Source organism: Aulostomus chinensis, chromosome 5, assembly GCF_037954235.1.
Source record: "Aulostomus chinensis isolate RoL2024-O1b breed Wild chromosome 5, RoL_Achi_v1.0, whole genome shotgun sequence".
Taxonomy (NCBI): domain Eukaryota; kingdom Metazoa; phylum Chordata; class Actinopteri; order Syngnathiformes; family Aulostomidae; genus Aulostomus; species Aulostomus chinensis.
Window position 1 is genome coordinate 15870118 of NC_141324.1, and position 19982 is coordinate 15890099.

The 19982-nt window shown below is 41.6% G+C and overlaps 1 protein-coding gene across 5 annotated transcripts; it reads right to left on the reverse strand.

The window, feature by feature from the left end:
- On the reverse strand, window positions 1-8257 carry LOC147261444 (solute carrier family 22 member 21-like). Of its 5 annotated transcripts, none has more exons than XM_086203456.1 (11): window positions 7580-8257; window positions 6226-6581; window positions 5344-5447; window positions 3564-3718; window positions 3297-3468; window positions 2752-2893; window positions 2502-2596; window positions 1777-1991; window positions 1506-1688; window positions 930-1075; window positions 1-629 (listed from the first exon to the last, which is right to left on the reverse strand). In XM_086203456.1, exons 2-11 carry the CDS (start codon window positions 6571-6573, stop codon window positions 555-557), a joined length of 1635 nt encoding a protein of 544 aa, XP_086059582.1. In that variant the 5' UTR covers window positions 6574-6581; window positions 7580-8257; the 3' UTR covers window positions 1-554. The 5 variants fall into 5 exon arrangements, with proteins under 5 accessions (XP_086059582.1, XP_086059581.1, XP_086059584.1 ...); XM_086203455.1 differs by having other exon boundaries at window positions 6856-8257; XM_086203458.1 differs by having other exon boundaries at window positions 6226-6421; window positions 6540-8256.
- Between the last annotated feature and the right edge of the window lie 11725 nt (window positions 8258-19982).

Here is a 19982-nt window from a genome sequence, read left to right on the forward strand (position 1 = left end):
TTTATGTAAAATGTCTCAGATCCTTTAAAAAATACATCACTTGGTGACAAAGTAATATCAGTTTGAAGGAGGCAAAGAGAGAGACACACACGCACACACGCGCACACACACACACACACAAACCATTTGATTAGCACATGTTTGCTTTTGGCCTGTGGCCCACCATTCAGTTTCAGTTTTGGTCCTTTGCACCCATTTTGTGCTGCTACCAGGTAGCACTATGACTTCTTCTCCCAAAATTGAGTTCAAAGTTTAGTAACAATTGGCCTCAAAGGTTTTTGTGGAATCCTGCTCTCAAACAAACAAATGCCACAGACAACATGACCTCCTTCGACGAGGTGATAAGAGTCAATTATAAACATCCTGTATCTGCATCCTGTTACTGTGATAATAAAATCAAAGAATAAAAATATAGGCTGCAACACAGTGAGTCTTAACTTATTCCTACAAAATAAAACTGATAAAGTAAACTGACTCAAAGTCTTTAAGCTTGGAGGAAGTCAAACAGCTGTAGTAACACGCTGGTTTCTTGCTCTTGTCTTATGTTCTCTTGTTCAGCAGAGGGCGCTCCTGTTCGTTTCTGTACGTACTTCAGTCATTTCTGTGGCTTCCGTTTGCAAGCAACATCTCTAATTTAACAGAGAGAGAGAGAAACAGAGAGAAGAGCTGTTCAAAATCACACAGCCAGTTGAAAAAGTACTTTATAAAGTACTGCATGAAAGAATGTGCGTATGACACTAAAATACAGTTCTAGTAATTACTAGATTAGTTAGTAAATTAATTAGTCGTAATTACTGTATGTCAGGCCCAAGTAGGCCGCAGGGACAAATTGTTTATAGAACTTCTGAGCGATCCTTTGCTTGAAATGTAGGGTGATATTTACTTCTGTTGATCATTCTTCACACATCATTACACTCAAACACCCGTACATTAAAATTCCCTCGAATGGGCTTGGCCTGGCTGAGAAGGTCAGGAAGTTTGCAGTCTCTGGTGTCTGGCAGCAACATGCTAACAACAGCCGCCGTGATGCTGATTGTGCCAAAAATAATATATGGGAGAATCCTGACGTAAATTCCTGCAAAGAAAAGGTAAGAAAAAAATCCATTCATTTGGTTAAACAATGATATGTTCAATCATCAATAACTGAATTTGAAATAAGACGAGACAAGATTAGCAATCAAAAAGATTTTATACACTTTTCCAAAGTAGAAAGTATGAAAGAAGTAACTGTAACTAATCATGCACAAGAGCAGATCTGTCATTATTGCTGTTGTTGCTCAACCTTTGCTTGGATGCTATATTCTGAGTCCAAATGTCAGTGTGAGCAAGATGTAGGTCACTGGTTTGTTCAGTGAACAGAAGGACACGCAGGGGAGAAAAACAAACTCTCCAAGTGAGACCAAGACATAAATGATACACTTGTGTAAATAATATGTCACTAGTTTGCAGGTTCAAACAACATTTTTCAGCTTCTGAATATGACAGAAGATCAAAGCCACACTTGCCTACATAGATGACATAGGGACAGATAATGGCGCCTATGCGAGCAGCTGTGGAGAACATCCCTAAGCCCATGTTCCTGACCACTGTGGGGGTCAGCTCAGTGAAAATCACATAGATGAAGCAGTAGGCCACAGACACGCCCACTTTTCCTACTAAGGCTAACGCCTGCAACGTCATATTCATATCTGCAAAAAAATAAATAAAAAAATGTTGATATTAAAAAAAGGCAGATCCACATATCCACTGATTATTGTCTCAGAGGTAAATACAGACCTTCAGGAACGAGCTTTATGATGAGAAGCATGACGCCACAGAAAGTGAGCGAGGAGAAGAGGAGGGTGGGTCGCGGCAGCCGCGTCTCCAGGAGCCAAGTGGCTACATAAGCAGCAATGTCAATGGCTGCTGAAATGAAGCAGGTGAGGTAAATGTTCCCATTCAAGTTGCTGGTGTTCAGAGAGAGGCCATAGAACACCATCGCACTGCTCATCCTGCAACGTTGAAGGAAAGTTCATTGTAAACCAACATACAAATAAACAAAATAGAATTCAATATTATTACAAAAAGGCAGCTTGTTCTTCCTACAACCAGCGGATGGGTCGTGATTACAAATGGTGACGGATGCCATCTAGTGGATGTAATCATGACCACATGAAAACAGGAAATCACAGCGCCAGCAGGTGGTTACGTCTGTATAATGTAGACGTAGGAATGATAAATACGTGACGGCCATTCAGGAGTGTCACGTTGGAGGTGTTACTGTGTGCAGAAAGTTGTTTTGATCATTGGACGCTTCTGTTTAATGCTGCTCCACATCTGTTTTGCGCAGATGTGTGGGTAACGGCCATCTTCAGCGAGTCAGATGTTGATTTTGTACTGGTGAAGTGCTGAGTGCTGTTTTAACGAAGCCGTGCTAAAAACGGGTCAGGCGATGGGGATAAAGAACTCATAAAGCTGTACCAGTTGTTGTGGCTGAAAGTTAAAGAAAGATTCCATATTACCATATGACAACACCCAGCATTGTAATGTTACGCATGTTGGGTGTGCGTATCAGGTCCAGATAGGTGTATGTCTGCTCGTCTCCACCATTACTCTGCTGGATCAGACATTCATGAAAGGCACCAGAACACTTCGATCACATTGAAAATGTGTGTTCAGTTAAAGTACTGCCTGATAACAAATGTCTAAAGTCTGTTTTATTCGACAACAGTAGAACTTTCACAGTGTAGGGAGTAAAGATTCACAAAGTACCATCAGTTCAGCACACTCGCCAGCCTTAAAGATGACCTCAGGGGCAGGGACTCGGTTCTTTTTGGCAGCGCGGCGTATGACGAGCTCAGCCTCCTCCAACCGACCTCTCTGCAAGAGCCAGCGCGGAGACTCAGGAATCACCCTGAGCAGGGAACCAGATAAGTCAATACTTTTAGGAATCCTGGGTCTAGATGAAATATTGGTAGGGTTACACAACAAGGGTCACTGAAAGCTAATTTAGACCAGCTTTTTATGGTATAGTGGAGACAGACTTTACATGGAAATTGACTGAAAATTGGATTAAAACATGGTGAAGGTGCAGCATTTATTTTGAGATGTTCTCTAAAATGTAAAGCGCTGTTGTACAGGAGAGGGTTTAAGGCCACAAGTATAGATTTTATTTTGACAAGGCTGCTAATTTACAGCTGCACTGAAGATGATTTGACTGCAGTCTGTACAAGTACGAGTGATGGCAAAATTTAGTTACAAACTAGGATCCTTGTCATCAGGACCAATGGAGGATACACATGCAACACCAAACTTACCACCATGTTGGAATGAGGAGAAAGCTGGGAATCGCACTAGCAACCAGCAGCATCCTCCAGCCACGTATGAAGTAGGCAAAGACTGGCAACAAGGCGTAACCGACGCCGAAACCTACACTGTGGCACAGCAGAGTGTAGCTCATCCTGGCAGACTGACTCAGCATCTCCGACCCTGACCAAGAGGAAGACCCAGAACACTTTCACAACCTCACCACTGATCACAGACCAGATACTGGAGAGTTCATGGACTCTTCTGTGCAGTCTCACCCAGTATCACTGCCACGATGTAATTGGATATCTGACCCAGACCTCTCAGACAGTTGAGGGTGCAGAACATGAGCCAGTTGACCGAGGTGGCCTGAATCAAGGCAGTGACGCACTGCAAGGCCAGGGTGACAAAAAACACCAGCTTCCTCCCGAACCTGGACGATAAACAGAAACATGAGGAAAAACCCAAACAAAAAACCAGTGTGTACACATCTGTGGTTATCAGTTCCTCTCTGAGAATTATTCTAAAATAACATTGCATTTAAAAGTTAGCTAAAACGATATTTTGGTGAGTGAAGACATATTTGTGGTTAATTGCTGTCATTAAAATCAATTAAATGCTTGAGAGATCCAGATCCATAGACTGTATATTACAGCTGCGCCACAGGGGTCGGCCTCCTCCCACTGTACACCAATGAAGCCCAGACATCCCCCATCCTGCGCCCGTGATGTCATTTGGAACCAGGATCTGTGCATGCAGAACTGTTTCATTTATTCATTTTTACAGGTTGTAACAATCACAGTTATGGGAATTTGGCATACGGCTTTTTTCTGATGGTACATAAAACTCACTAGCATGAGTTTATAGGCTCTAGTGCCCACCAGTATTTCAGTCAGAGCAGCAGAACAAATGCTGATTAAAACTTACCATAAAAATGAAGTTTTGATTATGCATCATGTGAAAAGAACTACCCAAAATGGCAGGCAGTAGCTTTTTTGAGAATTTGATTTTCCATTTTGGCCCAAATCCAACCCACAAATGTGAGTAGGTGGGACCTACCTGACCGGTACTGTGACAATCCAGCAGGCAGCGTCTATCTCAGTGGCTTTGCTGTGTTTGGAACACTCAGAACTAGTTGTTCATCTCTACTTCATCCAGTCACATGTGCATGTAAGACAAGCAATTTTTCTTTTTTGAATGCAAAAGAATTGAATCAACTAAATGATTCTGCGCCGTTCTTTTCTGCATTGTCAACTGCTTCCAGAGCGCTGAGGGGGGCTAAACTAGTTATCTAGTAGCAAAGAGCCGCATCTCACGGACCTTCCACACCAACGCGTGTTTTTAACCTTTGTGCTATGAGCTTCCCTAAAGTACCAGCAGGACTGTAAAATCTCAAATGGGAATTCTATCCAATCTCTTGAAAGCTATGGCATGCAGTGGTGTGCAGCTACTGTTGAAACGGACATATTTCATACACAGCAAATGCAGCCTCGTGAAATGAATAAGAGATAAACTAAAGAATTTCAAACAGGCCATTGCAGGTTTTCTTCTGTGTTGTGCTGTTTGTGCAGGTTGTTCCAAGAAATGCATCAAAGCAATTGAGAAAAACTGTAATACAGACCTGCAGGTCTACGGGTTGGATAGAACATGATTTCCTCCAGTGTGATGCATACATGGTATATTAGGTATTTTGCTCATCCGTGTCGCCAGAGTAACAGTAGTTCCGTCCCAACCACAAATGAGCGGGTGGGGTGATTGTGCATGTTTTGGCTGAAAAAAAAAGAGGAACGGACAGATAGATCTCTCTCTCTCTCTCTCTGGATAACTAAATAAATAAATAAATAACTGTAGGACAGTCGTGCTGTATCCTCCGAGTCTTTCTGACGATCCCGCAGACTCGCCCTTGTCCCAGTGACGGCGACAATTTGAGGGCATCTGAACGCAAATCGTTGGCCAACGTCGCTTTTCTATTCCGTCACTCCACGTGTCTCTTCTCTGTTAAGAATGTTAGCCTCCTGCAAAAAAAACAACAGCAAACAAAAAAAAAACTTGACTTGCCGGTCTGACAGTTGACCACTGATGAAAGATCCAAACAAGACTCCAACAAAGAACAGCGAGGTGGAAAAAGGGACCTTCCAGGCGTTGTCACAAACCAGGTCCCACTGCATTTCACAGGACGGAAGACAATTAGTCAAGTTCTTCTCCTCTCACTATCGTGAAATGTGATCTAACGAAGGAAAAGAGCGTCAGTCCTCCAGCAAATCCAGCGAATCCATATATAAATTATTTAATCAGTTTAAAAGAATTGCAGCTGGTCTAATTTATACATCTTATCTCTTTAAGTCAAGAGACATTGATAATATCTACGGTTTAAATACTATGGAGCAACATTTTGTTTTCTCAGCCCATTCAATGCTCTTTCTATTCTCATGACGTTAAATACCCAAAATACGCATGAAAACCGCTCCGACAGACGGTATTTTAAAGCTAAGTGTTTTCTCTCTGATCCCATTTTGAAGACACATTACGTTTAACCTTGAAATTAAACTAGAATCCCGGATTTAAAAAAAGGCTTATCATTTCCTTTTTCAAATATTTTCAAAACATGACTATTTAATTTTACACCCCTCAGAAATTCATAGTAGTTAATGAAAATTCCCATTTTACAACCTTGAATCACTCGGTTCACAACACGTTGGCTCCGCTAAAAATGTACTGGGACTGTTCTCCTCAAGGCCAAAGGACACTGAGAGTTTACTCCTGCATTATAAGATAACCTCAACATGCCTGTCGACAAGGGTGCACTGTTTGTTTGTTTGTTTTTTCCCTTGACAATAGACCATTTGGACATTCTGACGAGTGTTACATGTATAACTATATTGGAAGTACAGGCAAAAGGTTAATTTTGAGAAACTCCAATGGGAGTCCCTGGTGCTTTACCTCGGACACAATCGTGTGTCTCTCACTGCTGAAGGCCCATCCATCCAGACACTGCTCTGTGTCGTTGCTCATTTCTGCAGTCTGGGTCCGGTTCATGTCCAGCGTGTACCGAGAGCAGCTGTCAGGTCCGATCCAGCCGCTTTGTTCCTGGAAACCCTGCACATCTGTGCTGTTTCGGTTGGAGTTCCCCTTCAGTCTGCAGTGATGCTCCGGCGTGTCCGAAACAAAAACCACAATCAACCCCATGTAGCCGCATGGAATTGCACTTAAACTCAGCAAAAATATTATTAGAATTTGAAAGCGTCCGTAGTCACCCAAAAAAGAGATGACTTCATCAAAGTCCTTCATCTTCTCACCTGGCGTGATTGAGGGTGGAAGCAAATAACCAACTCAGTCCAGGCTGAGGACAGGTTTTACTACACTGGGTAAGAACTCATTCAGTGACATGTTACACATAGAGGCTTGCAAAACTGATTTGCGGCTCAGGCTCATTGGTTGGACCCTCACCTGATTCGTCAAACAGATACGACACTGAGAAACCACATATTTGTAAAACGAGATTACAGAAGCTTCTCCTTGGACAGCCACAGATAAGTTATTGGACTTAGCCCACAATAAAAGGGATCTTACCTGAGATCGGCAGGGGTGAAAGGACAGAGAGGAACACTTGGTTTATAAACTCATTTCAGTTGAACAATATGTGACTGAGAGGTGATGTCATGAGAAGATTGTTCCTGCTTTAGATTTGATAGGTATTAAACATTGAGAATTAATTTGACAATAAATATTTATTTGATAAAGTTTCTGCATTTTCTGAACACATGACAGATAATCTTCCCAAATTTAGTTTCACATTGAAACTGTTGATTTACAGTCTCCAAATTAGATGAAATTATAGGGGTCAGGCTCTCAAGGGGGAGTCCCAAACTCAAAATACTGCTGATTGTCAAGTTTTGTCACAAGGTGGCCACCTCAAGTATACCACCAAAACAAAAGATATTTAATAAATTTAATTGTGCTGACTTTTGAAAGACCCAAAACCAAAAAAATTATCTTAGTTTAGAACCAGGCTACAGTCCAGACAATTCAGAACTGAGAACTTCTGACTCAGAAGTGTTCTAACTACACCAATAGATGATTTACAAAAATCAGTAAATGTTGTGTCTTTGTTTTCATTTATTTCCCCTTCAATATTTTCATAAAAACTACCGTGAAGCAGATGATAACTTTCAGATACTGTTTACTGTATCCAGATACCTAATCACAGTCGTGATATGCCTCTCATATATGTTTATGCAGAATACATTTTAAAACGTGACTGTGTATGCATTATTTAAATATAATAACTAAATACTTAGAAATGACTTTTAGGTGTTGTTGTCGTCGTCCTCCGCTTTATCAGGTTTGTCCGGGTCGCAGGGGCAGCAGCCTCAGCAAAGAAGCCCAGACTGTCCTCTCCCCAGCCACTTCCACCAGCTCTTCTGGGGGAATCCCGAGGAGTTCCCAGGCCAGTCAAGAGATATAATCCCTCCAGTGTGTCCTGGGTTGGCCTCGGGACCTCTTTCCGGTTAAGCATGCCTGGAACACTTCCCGAGGGAGGCGTCCAGGAGGCATCCTCACCAGATGCCCGAACCACCTCAACTGACTCCTCTCAACATGGAGGAGCAGCAGCTCTACTCTGAGCCCCTCCCGAATGACTGAGCTTCTCACCCTGTCTCTAAGGGAGAGCCCAGCCACCCTGCGGAGGAAACTCATTTCGGCCGCTTGTATTCGCAATCTCGTTCTATCGGTCATTACCCAGAGCTCATGACCATAGGTGAGGGTTGGAATGTAGATTTAGCGGTAAATCGAGAGCGTCGCCTTCTGGCTAGGCTCCCTCTTCAACACAACAGACTGGTTTAGTGCCCGCATCACTGCGGTCGCCGCCCCAGTTGTTGTGTTATCACTGATGACATGTTTTCAGTGTCTGCTGTCATTTTCATTTGATAACAGAGAACTGGTCCTCTGAGAAGTCCGTGTAGAGTCAAACAACTTGGACTTTGAGAGCTGTTTCAATGTACTTTTTCAAGTAGGCGGTCAGGAACACATAACAAGAACAGAAGAATACCTAAAGAAAACATAAGGTTTGAACTAAGAATTACACCAACTTAGAAATAAGCACAAACACTAAAAAAATAATAGTAGCTTATAACAACCACCAAAAGCTGAAGTTAGCTTAAAACTAAGACCAGACAAGAAAAGATAATGTTAGCTTAGAACTAAGAACAGACACCAAAATAAAATGTTAGCTTAGAACAAAGAACAAACACCAAAAGATAACGTTGGCTTAGAACTAAGAACAGACACCAAAAGATAACATTAACTATGAACAGACCCCAAATGGTAACGTTAGCTTACAACTAAGACCAGACATCAAAGGATAATATTAGCATAGAACTAAGAACAGACACCAAACGATAACGTTAGCTTAGAACTAAGAACAGACATCAAAAGATAACGTCAGCTTAGAACTAAGAGTAGACCACAAAAGGTAACGTAAGCTTAGAACTAAGACCAGACACCAAAAGATAATATTAGCATAGAACTAAGAACAGACAGCAAACGATAACGTTAGCTTATAACTAAGACCAGACACCAAAGGATAATATTAGCATAGAACTAAAAACAGACAGCAAACGATAACGTCAGCTTATAACTAAGACCAGACACCAAAGGATAATATTAGCATAGAACTAAAAACAGACACCAAACGATAACGTTAGCTTATAACTAAGAACAGACATCAAAAGATAACGTTAACTTAGAACTAAGAGCAGACCACAAAAGGTAACGTTAGCTTAGAACTAAGACCAGACACCAAAAGATAATGTTAGTTTAGAACTAAGAAGAAACATTAAAAGAACATTACCTTAGTACAAATAAACATTAGCTTCTGACTACTACCACTGCTACTTCTTCTGCCTTAGTTCTACTCGTGTTTATCTACTAGCCAAGTGTAACACAGAACATACTAATATGAATGTTTGTTGAGTGAGTTTATATTTCCTGAAGCGTGTAGATACTCTTGTGTTGGTCATCGATGGTTGTTAACACGCTGGAATGTTTAGGTTGTTGTGAATTAGTGTCTGTATAGTTCCATGGCTCACCTAAGTGACCAGACACAGAGGCCATTCATTCATTCATTCATTCATTCATGTTTTATCACCTACATCAAATGCAACTGAACTGGTTACCAGGATGTTATAGCATGGTCATTTGATTGATTATCCAGTATCCTCTTTGTGCTTGGTCATGGCGATCCAATGTGTTGGGGATTCTTCTTGTCAGTGACAAAAAAAACGGGTGTCCGCTTCATTTTTCAAATGAATTTAAGCTCAATTCCATGAAAGTTATTTTAGGGGCATAGATCTCAAGGGAATCAATGTAGACCTCAACATTTATTGATGGAAATAAGTTTATCTCAGGGACCTGTAGAGGAACAGCTCTCACTATCCACCAGCTTCTCTCTTTCAACCTCACGTTAGTTTTGTCCATTGTTGGAGCTAATAAACGGACTCAAAGATTATTTTGCTTAATGTCCTGCAAACACTGAAGTTGCAGAGAAAATGTGTACACTCCACCAGTGATGTACCATGCAGGGATCAACACGTCTCACTCGCTCACATGTATTGACTTGGATCCGTTTTTTTCCAAGTCAAAACAAGCAGGGGACATTACTACATGCATGAAAATTTCCAAATATGAGCTTTTCCTTGAAAACTGAAGATAAACCCTCACTTGGAAAATAAATATCTCTATAGTAGATCTGTGTGTATCCACCACAAGGTGGTGCAACTTCATAAAAAATAGTTCCTCTCTCCTGAAGTTGTCAGTCGTGGAGGGAAAAAAAAAAAAAAACCTCCAGAGAGATTTATCACGTTGCTGTTTTTGCTGTTTTTTGTTGTTGTTGTGGTCATTTTGTTTTTTTTTGGGGGGGGGGGGGTAAAATATAGAATATAAGAAAAAGTATGTTGGTTAAAAAGTAAAAGTGTCAGTCCCACATTGCAACAGTCAGACAGTGTTCAGATGCTTGTTGAGCAACTGTGCAGAATAAGCATATCTGCAAAAGAAAAATTGAAGCACCAAGGGTTCTTTACAAAATTCTCCAAATCCTATTATATTAAATAGATTGCAAAGCATTTTAATAATATCTTGTCAGTGTTGAGGAACATCTGAAGTCTACACACAATCGGGTCAGTTTGGTATTTCCCAAGTTAGGGGCTTCTACCTTCCTGAGGGTCACAAAGTAAATCTGGGGCTTTGTGTGAGCAAAGTTATCCTCAGTTCACATTTTCCCTTCCTTTTGCTTTTTTTTTTTAATGAAATATTAGATCATCTGACCTCTTTTAGTGTCCTAATATTTTGAAACCAATTGAGAAGTTTTGATGGGAAATGTCTTTTGTTGAATCCCTGAAAACTTCTTAGTTTGTCTTTAACAACACACTGTATTTAGGATTTATGTTTCCTCAGGGGTTCTCCTGAAAGTGTATCCTGTTAAGTAGCCTCTGAACTAGACGTCAGATAAATGTAGCGCTATAAAATATTGTGTTTTATCTTATTTTAACTGCTTATTGTAAAGGTTTGTATGGTGTTTTTTCTTTATGAAATCTGCAGAATTATTGCCATATTATTATTATAATCAATCTCCCATATTATTAGTAGTAGTAGTATTAGTATTATTATTAGTAGTAGTAGTAGTTGTATTATTGAGTTGTGATACCAGAATGAGTGGAGAAGCATAAACCACAATGAAATGGATGTATTTGTGTTAAATGTGTTGGTGCATTATTGACGGAATTACATTGTAACTTCAGTACACGTGAGTAAATGTAATCTGTTACATCCGCCTACTGAATAAAATAATATCACATGACCTGTTCCTGTTAATAATCACATTTCTGGAACACGTTGTAGGTCAAGTCAACCCAGACATTGGTGGTGACCCCCCCTCTCTTGGTGATCGCCACACTTCTCCCTTGTTCAGCCGGTGCCGTAACCATGGCAACACCTCTCCGGCCAGTGCATGGAAATGCCCTCTGACCCCTTCTGGGGTGACCTTTGGCCCGAGGGTCATCCAATAGGGTCAGGGGGTCAGCTCTTGCTTGAAGACAGTAAAAGCACTTCACTGATTGGCTATCATTTGCCCTTTCCATACCCTCATCTGTGTAATTGGCGTATTGACCAACTGGCCCTTTGCACATTGTTAGCAGCACCTTATCCAGGTTACACTGGATGACGTGAAGAGAGGAGGCTGCTCCATGTGTAGTTATGTGTGATTTATTCTAAATGTTGTTGGTAAAAGAGTGATGAAAACCTCTGGATCCTAGAGGAGGAGCCAGAGACGATTAATCAACTGATGACAGACATATTTGGATGATTCTGGTCCTTCAAGGTGCCGGGTGCGGATGGGACAAGCCCTCCATCTATGGAGAGCCTCATCACAGCAGCTCTTCTTCTGTCCTTCCTGATGATCCATGCCTCCCAGGCCCATCACTTGTCAATATCTCTACATTAATTTGAGAGACAGTGGAGACAATGGGTGGGGGCGGGGTGGAGAAGGTACGGCGGTGGTGGTGGTGGGGGTGGTCGTGGCACATGGGATACAAGGACATAAGAAGGAGAGAGCCAAGAAGAGGAGAACGAGTGAAATGATGGAGGGGTGAAAATGAAAACATTCCGCAAATATCAAAAGTCTGCAGCGTCCAAGAGCCTCAGCTGCATCCATCACTCCCCGCCGTCAGACCGCAGCAGTGATTTATGACAGAAGCGTTTGGGTATATCCACCTTTAGCCACCTGCCCAAATCGTGACTCCACCTCGGATGCTTTAACCCCTCCTGGTGTAGTAAAAGACTTCCGTTTCAGAGGGGAACAATAAAAATGATGGGTTGTTCAATAACCGTCCTCTCCTCTTTTATCCCGATATCCATTCCATCCTTCGGGCTCTCGTGGTATTTCCAAGGATCATGTGACCCTTGACCTCTCATCCCTCCACTTTGATCCCATCTGGTCACGGTCCAGATTACACTGGGGAGCAACAAACCTTGTAACACCATGACCTCTTTCCAGACGAAGACACCTTCAAACAAATATGTGCACCCCCCCCCCCCCCTCCATTGAAGCTGGTAAAGCCTGAAGGTTTAGATGATTGACATGTTTGTCATTTTGACACACATTTATCTTCTTTTTTTTCCGCCCAGGTGTACTGGAGCAGATATATAGCTTTGTTTCTTTTCTGCTGGCGATTGCGTTCAAAATTTCACTCTTTTCTAATAGACTTATTGCTGAGCTTTTTAAAAGGCTTCAGGCCGAGTATCGAGTGAGACTTGCTTCAGTGAATATTTCAGCCTACAGGAATTCTTTGAAGTAATGGGCTGCTAAGTAACTTCACTGCATTGAACTCAATAGTTTCTCTGGACTACTTACAGAAATGATTTCTGTCTGCAGCCATATAGTTGGGGGGGGGGGGGGGGGGCTCCACGCTCAATTCAGACTGAGAAACATTTGCAGCGTTTAGAAATTACACGCGTGTGTATGCAGGTGTGTGTGTGTGTTCCAGTAGAACTTCCAGATTTTCCAGCTCTCCTGCAATCTAATGGGTTATTTGTCATCCGCAGAGTAAAGGATTTTTAAAAGTCAAGCCAGGACCGACTCCCTCCCTATCCTTTCTCTCACCCTCCCTCTCTTTCCCACTACCCCCCTGACACTCGCAATGGGAGATCGATAGGTTATTGATCAACTCTCTCTATCGCCAACCCACCAGACTAATCACCTTAACACCAGCCCAACTCTCTCTCTCTCTCTCTTTCTCTCTCTCTCTCTCTTCCTTCGTCTTCCCTGTTGCTCTATTTCTATCTCTCGCTCTGTTGCTCTGAGTCTCATCCGCAGAGTAAATGGCACTTTTCCCACATTTGGAAGCTCGATCCAGCTTGACGAGTGTTTCTATGTGTAACACACACACACACACACACACACACACACACACACAGAACTTTCAAACTATCCTGATGTTAAACGAACACCCTTGTGTCTCCCTCTTCCTGTGGCCAATAATAGCCAAACAGAGTCTATGCGTCTGCCTTGATAAAACAAGAAAATTTACCATTGGCAAGTGCTCTCCATCTATTTCTCATTTCTCTCACTCCTCCTCTTCCTGCTCCCTGCCTCCATCTCTCTCTGTCTGTCTTTGTTCAAGGGCAAAATCGATGGAGTATATGAAACCAGCATATTTCTCTGCCTCCTGCTGTAGGAGACCTGAGGGAAACCGGCGTGAGAGGCACAGACGTGGGAATGTAGTTCACTGTATTTCAAGAGTATATTTCCACTTGTCTTTTTTGGTTACATGACGTTTATACCAAAGGCTGAGCTGGTAAACATTTTAAGCTTTTGAAATAAAAACTGAGTTTACTTTACTTGCAATAACAGTGATGTTTTCTGGGTAGTTTTCAGCGTGTACAGTCAGGCAGACACCGGTTACAGCTCGGAACAGAGAGCAGAGCAAAGCCCGGCCGGTCGAGTATATTTTAAGACAAACGTGTCAGTATGAAACAACAGCTCACTCTGTTAGGGGTGTAACTACATCGATGTGTGTCAATATATCCATTCAATGACCAGCGATACAGCATGATTGATACAAAGTCTGCGTATCGAACCATATTGGGATCCGCCATCTTAGGTGCACCTTTATTTTCAAATTCCCTTGAGGGATTCGCGTTACCGTCACAGTCAGTTTTATTCTATTTTTATGAATTGTTTTTAATGAAATATTACACTCATAATTTCATTATCATGTTACACAAATGTAGTTGCTCTGTGTGACTTAAACATAAGAATGTAATCAGTTGTGTTAATGGGCCGGAGTTGTCTTCCGAATAAATCTAATGTGGTGCATTAGGCTGAGTAGCGTTGCAAAGTCTGTCTCTCTTACAAACGTACACACACACACACACACACACACAAATTGCCTAAGGTTTTTTTTTGTTTTTTTTTAAAGCACTCTTATGAGGCATTGTCACAGCATGAAACAACTAGTCGTCAAAAAAGACAACTTTCTTTCGACTTGTTCTTGACGTTAATTTAATTTAAATCCATAAATATGTGAATCAGCTAAAATCATATCGTAGCAGGATTTTCATTAGACTTTTTTATCATTATTATCATCATTAGAAATTGTTCATTAATATCGTTGGTCGTGGAATCGATTTGATATTTTATCATGATAAAACGTGGGATTTACACTCCTGCATTTAATACACGTCCAGAATTTGAATAAGGAAAACCGAAACACATGGAGTTCATCCTGAGAGGGATATTTTACCAAGCAACAAATAAACACACACACACACACACACACACACACACACACACACACACACACACACACATATCTAATGAAAAAGAGAAGTAAGTCTTCACTACTGAAGCGTCTCTCCGGGGAGACCATATCAATGTTCCTCAGACTGTCTCCACTCAGTCAGGATATTTCTCTAACGTGCTCCAGTGAGCTAGAAATATATTCATGTGATACGGCGACTAACTGATGGGGATAATTTAGGTCAAATACCTTCAGAGCTGGTTCTGTATGTACATCAAGACATGTGTTGTGAAGCCTTTTCCCTCTGGCTCCTGCTTCATCGAACTGCTCCCCCCTAAGACGATTCGCATCGAGGTTAAACAAATGTCTAGCAACATTAACGTCCCAGCACAACCCAGGAAACTCTTCTGTTCTTGGTAAATACTTTTATTCTCTTCCAAAGTCCAAGTCCAAAGAGGTCAGCGGTGTGTTTTGGAGCTGTTTTCGATCTGGAGCCAGCCGATGATGTCCGATTCATCCCTTTTGGGTACAGGCAGCATGCCACTTGGTTTCCAGCGGCCCTGCTGACTAATAATCTGTTGCTTTGCCTCTGTGAGGTGAAGATAAGAGTTCCTCTCATAAGCCTTCCACCTGCCTGAGATGAAAAACAGATAATCCCTGGAGGAGCATCAGTGTGACCTATGACCTTTGGATATGAAATGCTTGAAAATGAAGTTTTCTTTGACGTGTAGTTTTAAATAAAAGGCTGAAACAAAGATATAACAAGTAGTAGTAGTAGTATAGTGTTTGTTCCAAGTGCACCCAAATCAAAGCTTGGGAGTGGCTGACATTTCTATTTATACGGTATATTTATGTACTTTTACTTAAATACGTACACAGTATACGCAAGACGATATCACAATACAGCTATGTGATGCTAAGACAAACACCACACACACGCACACACACACATGCACACACACACACACACACGTGCGCGCGCGCGCACACACACACACACACACACACACACACACACACACCTCACAAGAGAATTGATTGACTATTCTGTCTCAATACATCTCTCCTTCTGTTACTTAGCAACCGTGTGCGGGAGGATGTGGGTACAGGAGAAGTTTTATTCTTGAGCATTTTCAGTTGCCAAAAAGAGATATGATTAATGAAGGTGTCCCCGTTACTGAGTCATTAAAAAAAATGTCCAAGAAATAAAGAGGGGAAACACAACCTCTGGACGTTTATTTGACCTAACAGACCCGATTCTTTGAATCTAAAAGACTTAAACGATTATTTAGTTGCAGGGAAACATTAAGACAAATCCAAACATCTTCATTTGAATTACCAGAACTGCGTCGTCAAGCCCAGGTTCATTTTTTTTTTCAGTTGTCGACCACACCACACACGACTTTTGGGACGTAACTGATAAATCCTACACAATCAAAACATTGATGTCAATTCTTGCTTGCTAAAAAAAAATCCCTGCACAGTTGTGTACGTGGTCTTGTCAATTTTCTACACACACACACACACACACACACACACACACACACACACACACACACACACACACACACACACACACACTGTCATAGGTAATATTAGAATCTGTATTGTTTCATTCACTATAAAAAAAACCCACTACATTTTGCCACGTTCCTCCAGCCAAAGGGGACCTAAAAAACATTTCCTGCTCTACGCGACTACTCATCTTCACTCCTCTCGTCCAGGTCTTCAGTAAACACACAGATGCTCCTTAATAAATCTATATGGTCTCATCATCAGATCTCACAAAACCCCTCAGATTTGTAATATATGGTGTCTCCTCTTTTAGTGGTGTCTCGTCTTTTAGTAAAAGACTCCAGTGGGTTGAACGGCGTGGACTATAATACGACCTCGTGGCGTAAGGACGAGAGGATGTGAGGGCAGGACTACAGATGTTCAATCTTCTTTTTACAGCGTTTCACAGGAAAAACATCTGTGATTGATTGACTCTGATATTTAGCAGAGGCTGGAAATGACACACGGGCATTAGCTGGTCTCCACCTGTGAAATCTAGCAGGAGAAGATTTCAAAAGGACCCAGCCAAAATATGTAAGAAAGTTTGTCGTTATTTTAGATTTTGGCACGTAGTTGTCCAGCAGGGGCAAGTGCTGGGATTCCATGTATCTTTTCAAAATACCTGCAAGAAAATGTAGGCTTGACACTTTCCAGCTTTATTGGCTTTAGCATTCCAATCCTGGCTGTGCTTTATTGTGATTGATCAATTACACTTTATGTGTTAATTATACACATGAAGTGATTTTTTTTACTTCATTTCTGTTGTCTGCACTTGCAAGTAAATAATATTGGTATTTTCTGTTCAATATGTATTTGTCTGCACCACTGAATCCTTTAGTCATCAATATCTACTAGCAACCACCACAAACCTGGAAGACCAACACGGGAATTTGTGAAATTATACAAATATATAGAAAAGCACCATTATGATAGTATGCAAAACATCTCTCTCTCTCTCTCTCTCTCTCTCTCTCTCTCTCTCTCTCTCTCACACACACACACACACACACACACACACACACACTTAAAATTACAAGATCTTTTTTTTTTTTTTTTTTTTACTGTAACAGATGTTGAACTCAGGCTGCTCCAGTGACAGAGAAGAACAATCCAAGAATACCGAGGTGTTTCTAGATGATTACTATGATCGAAATATCATCCTCCCTCCTCCACATCGACGCTGGAAGCTGAATTACAGGCCATCGCGGATCTCATTATTAACCTTAGCTACTGGAACCCGGAGGAACCATCAGTTATCAATGGGTCTTTTTTACTCGGCGAATAATAAAACAAAGCTGGCGACATATATTTTTCAGTATATCTCTGGTGTCAGTCATTCGTGCGCCACAGGTCAAAGAATAGCCACCAAAACGATCCCAGCGCAAACGCCTGCGTTCTTAGGAAACAACGCCGAACGAGATTGAAGTGATCGATGATCAATACATCGAACATCCCGATCAATTTGAGAACTTGAGAGAAAACAGCTTAACCACGGAGGAGGCAGGACGTGAAACCCAGAAACAACGGAGAGAATGGATGAACCTCTGGAGTTTCATCCTCGGATGAAATGATTTTGATTGGTTGGATTAAAAAAAATGACAGTGGTTCATATCTGGTTTGTAAAACAAACAAACAAAAGTGCAACAGCTTTTTTTTTTTTTTTTGAAGGGGTGAAGACGTGAGGCCTGCGGCTCGGAGGGGCACGAAACAGCTGCTCAAAGTGCGTTTCCGCCTGGGTTTTTGTCCGTTTTCTCTTTAATTTCTGATTTATTTTTTCACAGACGGGGATTACATATCTAATCGTGTTTATTTATCCACTGAAGAGACACACGAGACGATTTAAAAACGATCAATCATTTGCAAACGTTCTGTTTATTCAGTCTAGAAATCCTGCAAATGACATGAAATCGCAAATTTGCAATAAAAAAAAGAAGCATAGAATTGTTAAAGCGACTTTGGAGTAAGAATCAATATATTTATGTTTTTATTTGACAGGCCTGTTTGTGGCGGGTTCTTGACTGCTGAATTACAAGCAGAACAGTTCTCCTTCTGATGGGACTACACGTGGACAGAACATCCAGAACACGGATTGAATTAAACATCTGTAAACTCAGAAGATATTTCTTCCCGTTGCAACTACAAATTAGACGAATTTCTATTTGGAATAAATGAGACAAATAAATTTAAAAAAATTGTCAGTAGAGAATGAGACGTTTTTACTCTTTGGACACGCACGCACGCACGCACGCACGCACGCACACACACACACACACACACACATCAATCACCAGTATCGGGCTCGGCTCCTCCACCGTTTGTGTTAGTTACAGAACACATTGATTGTCTGCAAAATACATTAAAAAAAAAGGTAATTTACGATTCAATCCAATAAAATATAGTATTTTTAATTTATTCTACGATCTTACACTTTCTCTGCTTACACTTTATTTTATTTACACTCTCTAACCAATATATTAGGAACACAGTAAAAACGAACAGCAGCCCTGCAGTAAATACTCTCTCCACGAGGTAAATATTGAACGTATTGAGTCTGTTTGAGAGTTGCCGATTTATTTCTATGATTATTTATTTTGGAGTCGGTAATTTATGGAGATGTTGAAGTCTTTGGTTCCTAATAATTCATCCCCTCTCATCTATAAGTATCGGATTAGAATTAACTCCGGTAAACTGCTCCTAAACAGGTTGGATTATCACTCCGATTGACGGGAGTATTTATAGATCTGTTGGGTTGAACCGCCTTGGTTTTCTGCACGTTTATGACAAAGAAAACAGTTCGTGCATTAACAAGTTATGAGCGTATGTGTATTTATTCATTAGAGGCAAACTGATGGTCCAATTTCTCTTTCAACTGTCTGGTTTTAGTCTAAAGCCTTTTGTTTATGTGCGTCACAAAATATATGAAAAAAAAACAATTATTAAACTTACAGTTTTTTTCCAAAGATAAAGTAATATATTTATTAGTCAATGAAATCCAAAACTCTGGACTTTGTGAACTTCAAACCAAACCTCGTTCCGTCATTGGTCTGCAGCGTTGCGATACTAACTTCATGACCTGCCCCCACCCCACCACCACCCCCATCCTTGGCCTGAGCCACGTCATTAATCTCTGTCAATCAATACTTCGATCGGGTTTATCGCTAAGCGTATAAATGCAAAACCATACAGTCCGTGGGAAAACAGTTTAGCCTTCCGGGAGGAACTCCTGAGTCCGGACACAGGTGCAGTACGATACCTGTGTTTTAGTCCCACTACGTCTCACACCTGTGTGTGTGTGTGTGTGTGTGTGTGTGTGTGTGTGTGTGTTACACTTACGAAGGCAAGGCCTACATCAAATACACCCGCGCGCGTCATATGTACTAATATCTAAAGCCCGTCTCATCTCAGCCAATAACAGGATCAGGGAGAACTGCATCCGGTGTGTGGCGTTCCCCCCTCGGCGGTTCAGGCGGCGGGACTAATAAGTGAACTCGTACCCGCCCCACATTTTAAACACACAGGCGCGCGCCCATCTCTCTCTCTCTGTTACACGCGGCGCAGCCTCCTCAGTGGCAGCGCTGTTGGAGCAGAGATGAGATATAGTCCCCGAGAGCTCCCGCACGCAGGAACGCAGAACCCACGCTCGCACTTCGACACCTGCGGGAGAACTTCTCCTCCACGTCGTCCTGGATTGATCGGAGATTTCTAATCAATGGATTGGCGCTCAAATGGTTGGGTAATTTTATCGCTCCAGGAGGGTTGAGGAGCTTAGAGAGAGTGAGAGACAGGAGCGAGAGGGATAGACAGGGGCGAGGGTGGGGAGGGTGGGACAGGGGAACATATATCCTTCCAGCT

Coding starts and splice junctions, on each gene's coding strand:
- LOC147261444 (XM_086203456.1), bottom strand. CDS start 6,573: ATGAAGGACTTTGATGAAGTCATCTCTTTTTTGGGTGACTACGGACGC. Junction 3,719..5,343: donor AGTGGTCAACTGTCAGACCG/GCAAGTCAAGTT, acceptor TTTATCGTCCAG/GTTCGGGAGGAAGCTGGTGT. Junction 630..929: donor CCATTCGAGGGAATTTTAAT/GTACGGGTGTTT, acceptor CTGTTAAATTAG/AGATGTTGCTTGCAAACGGA.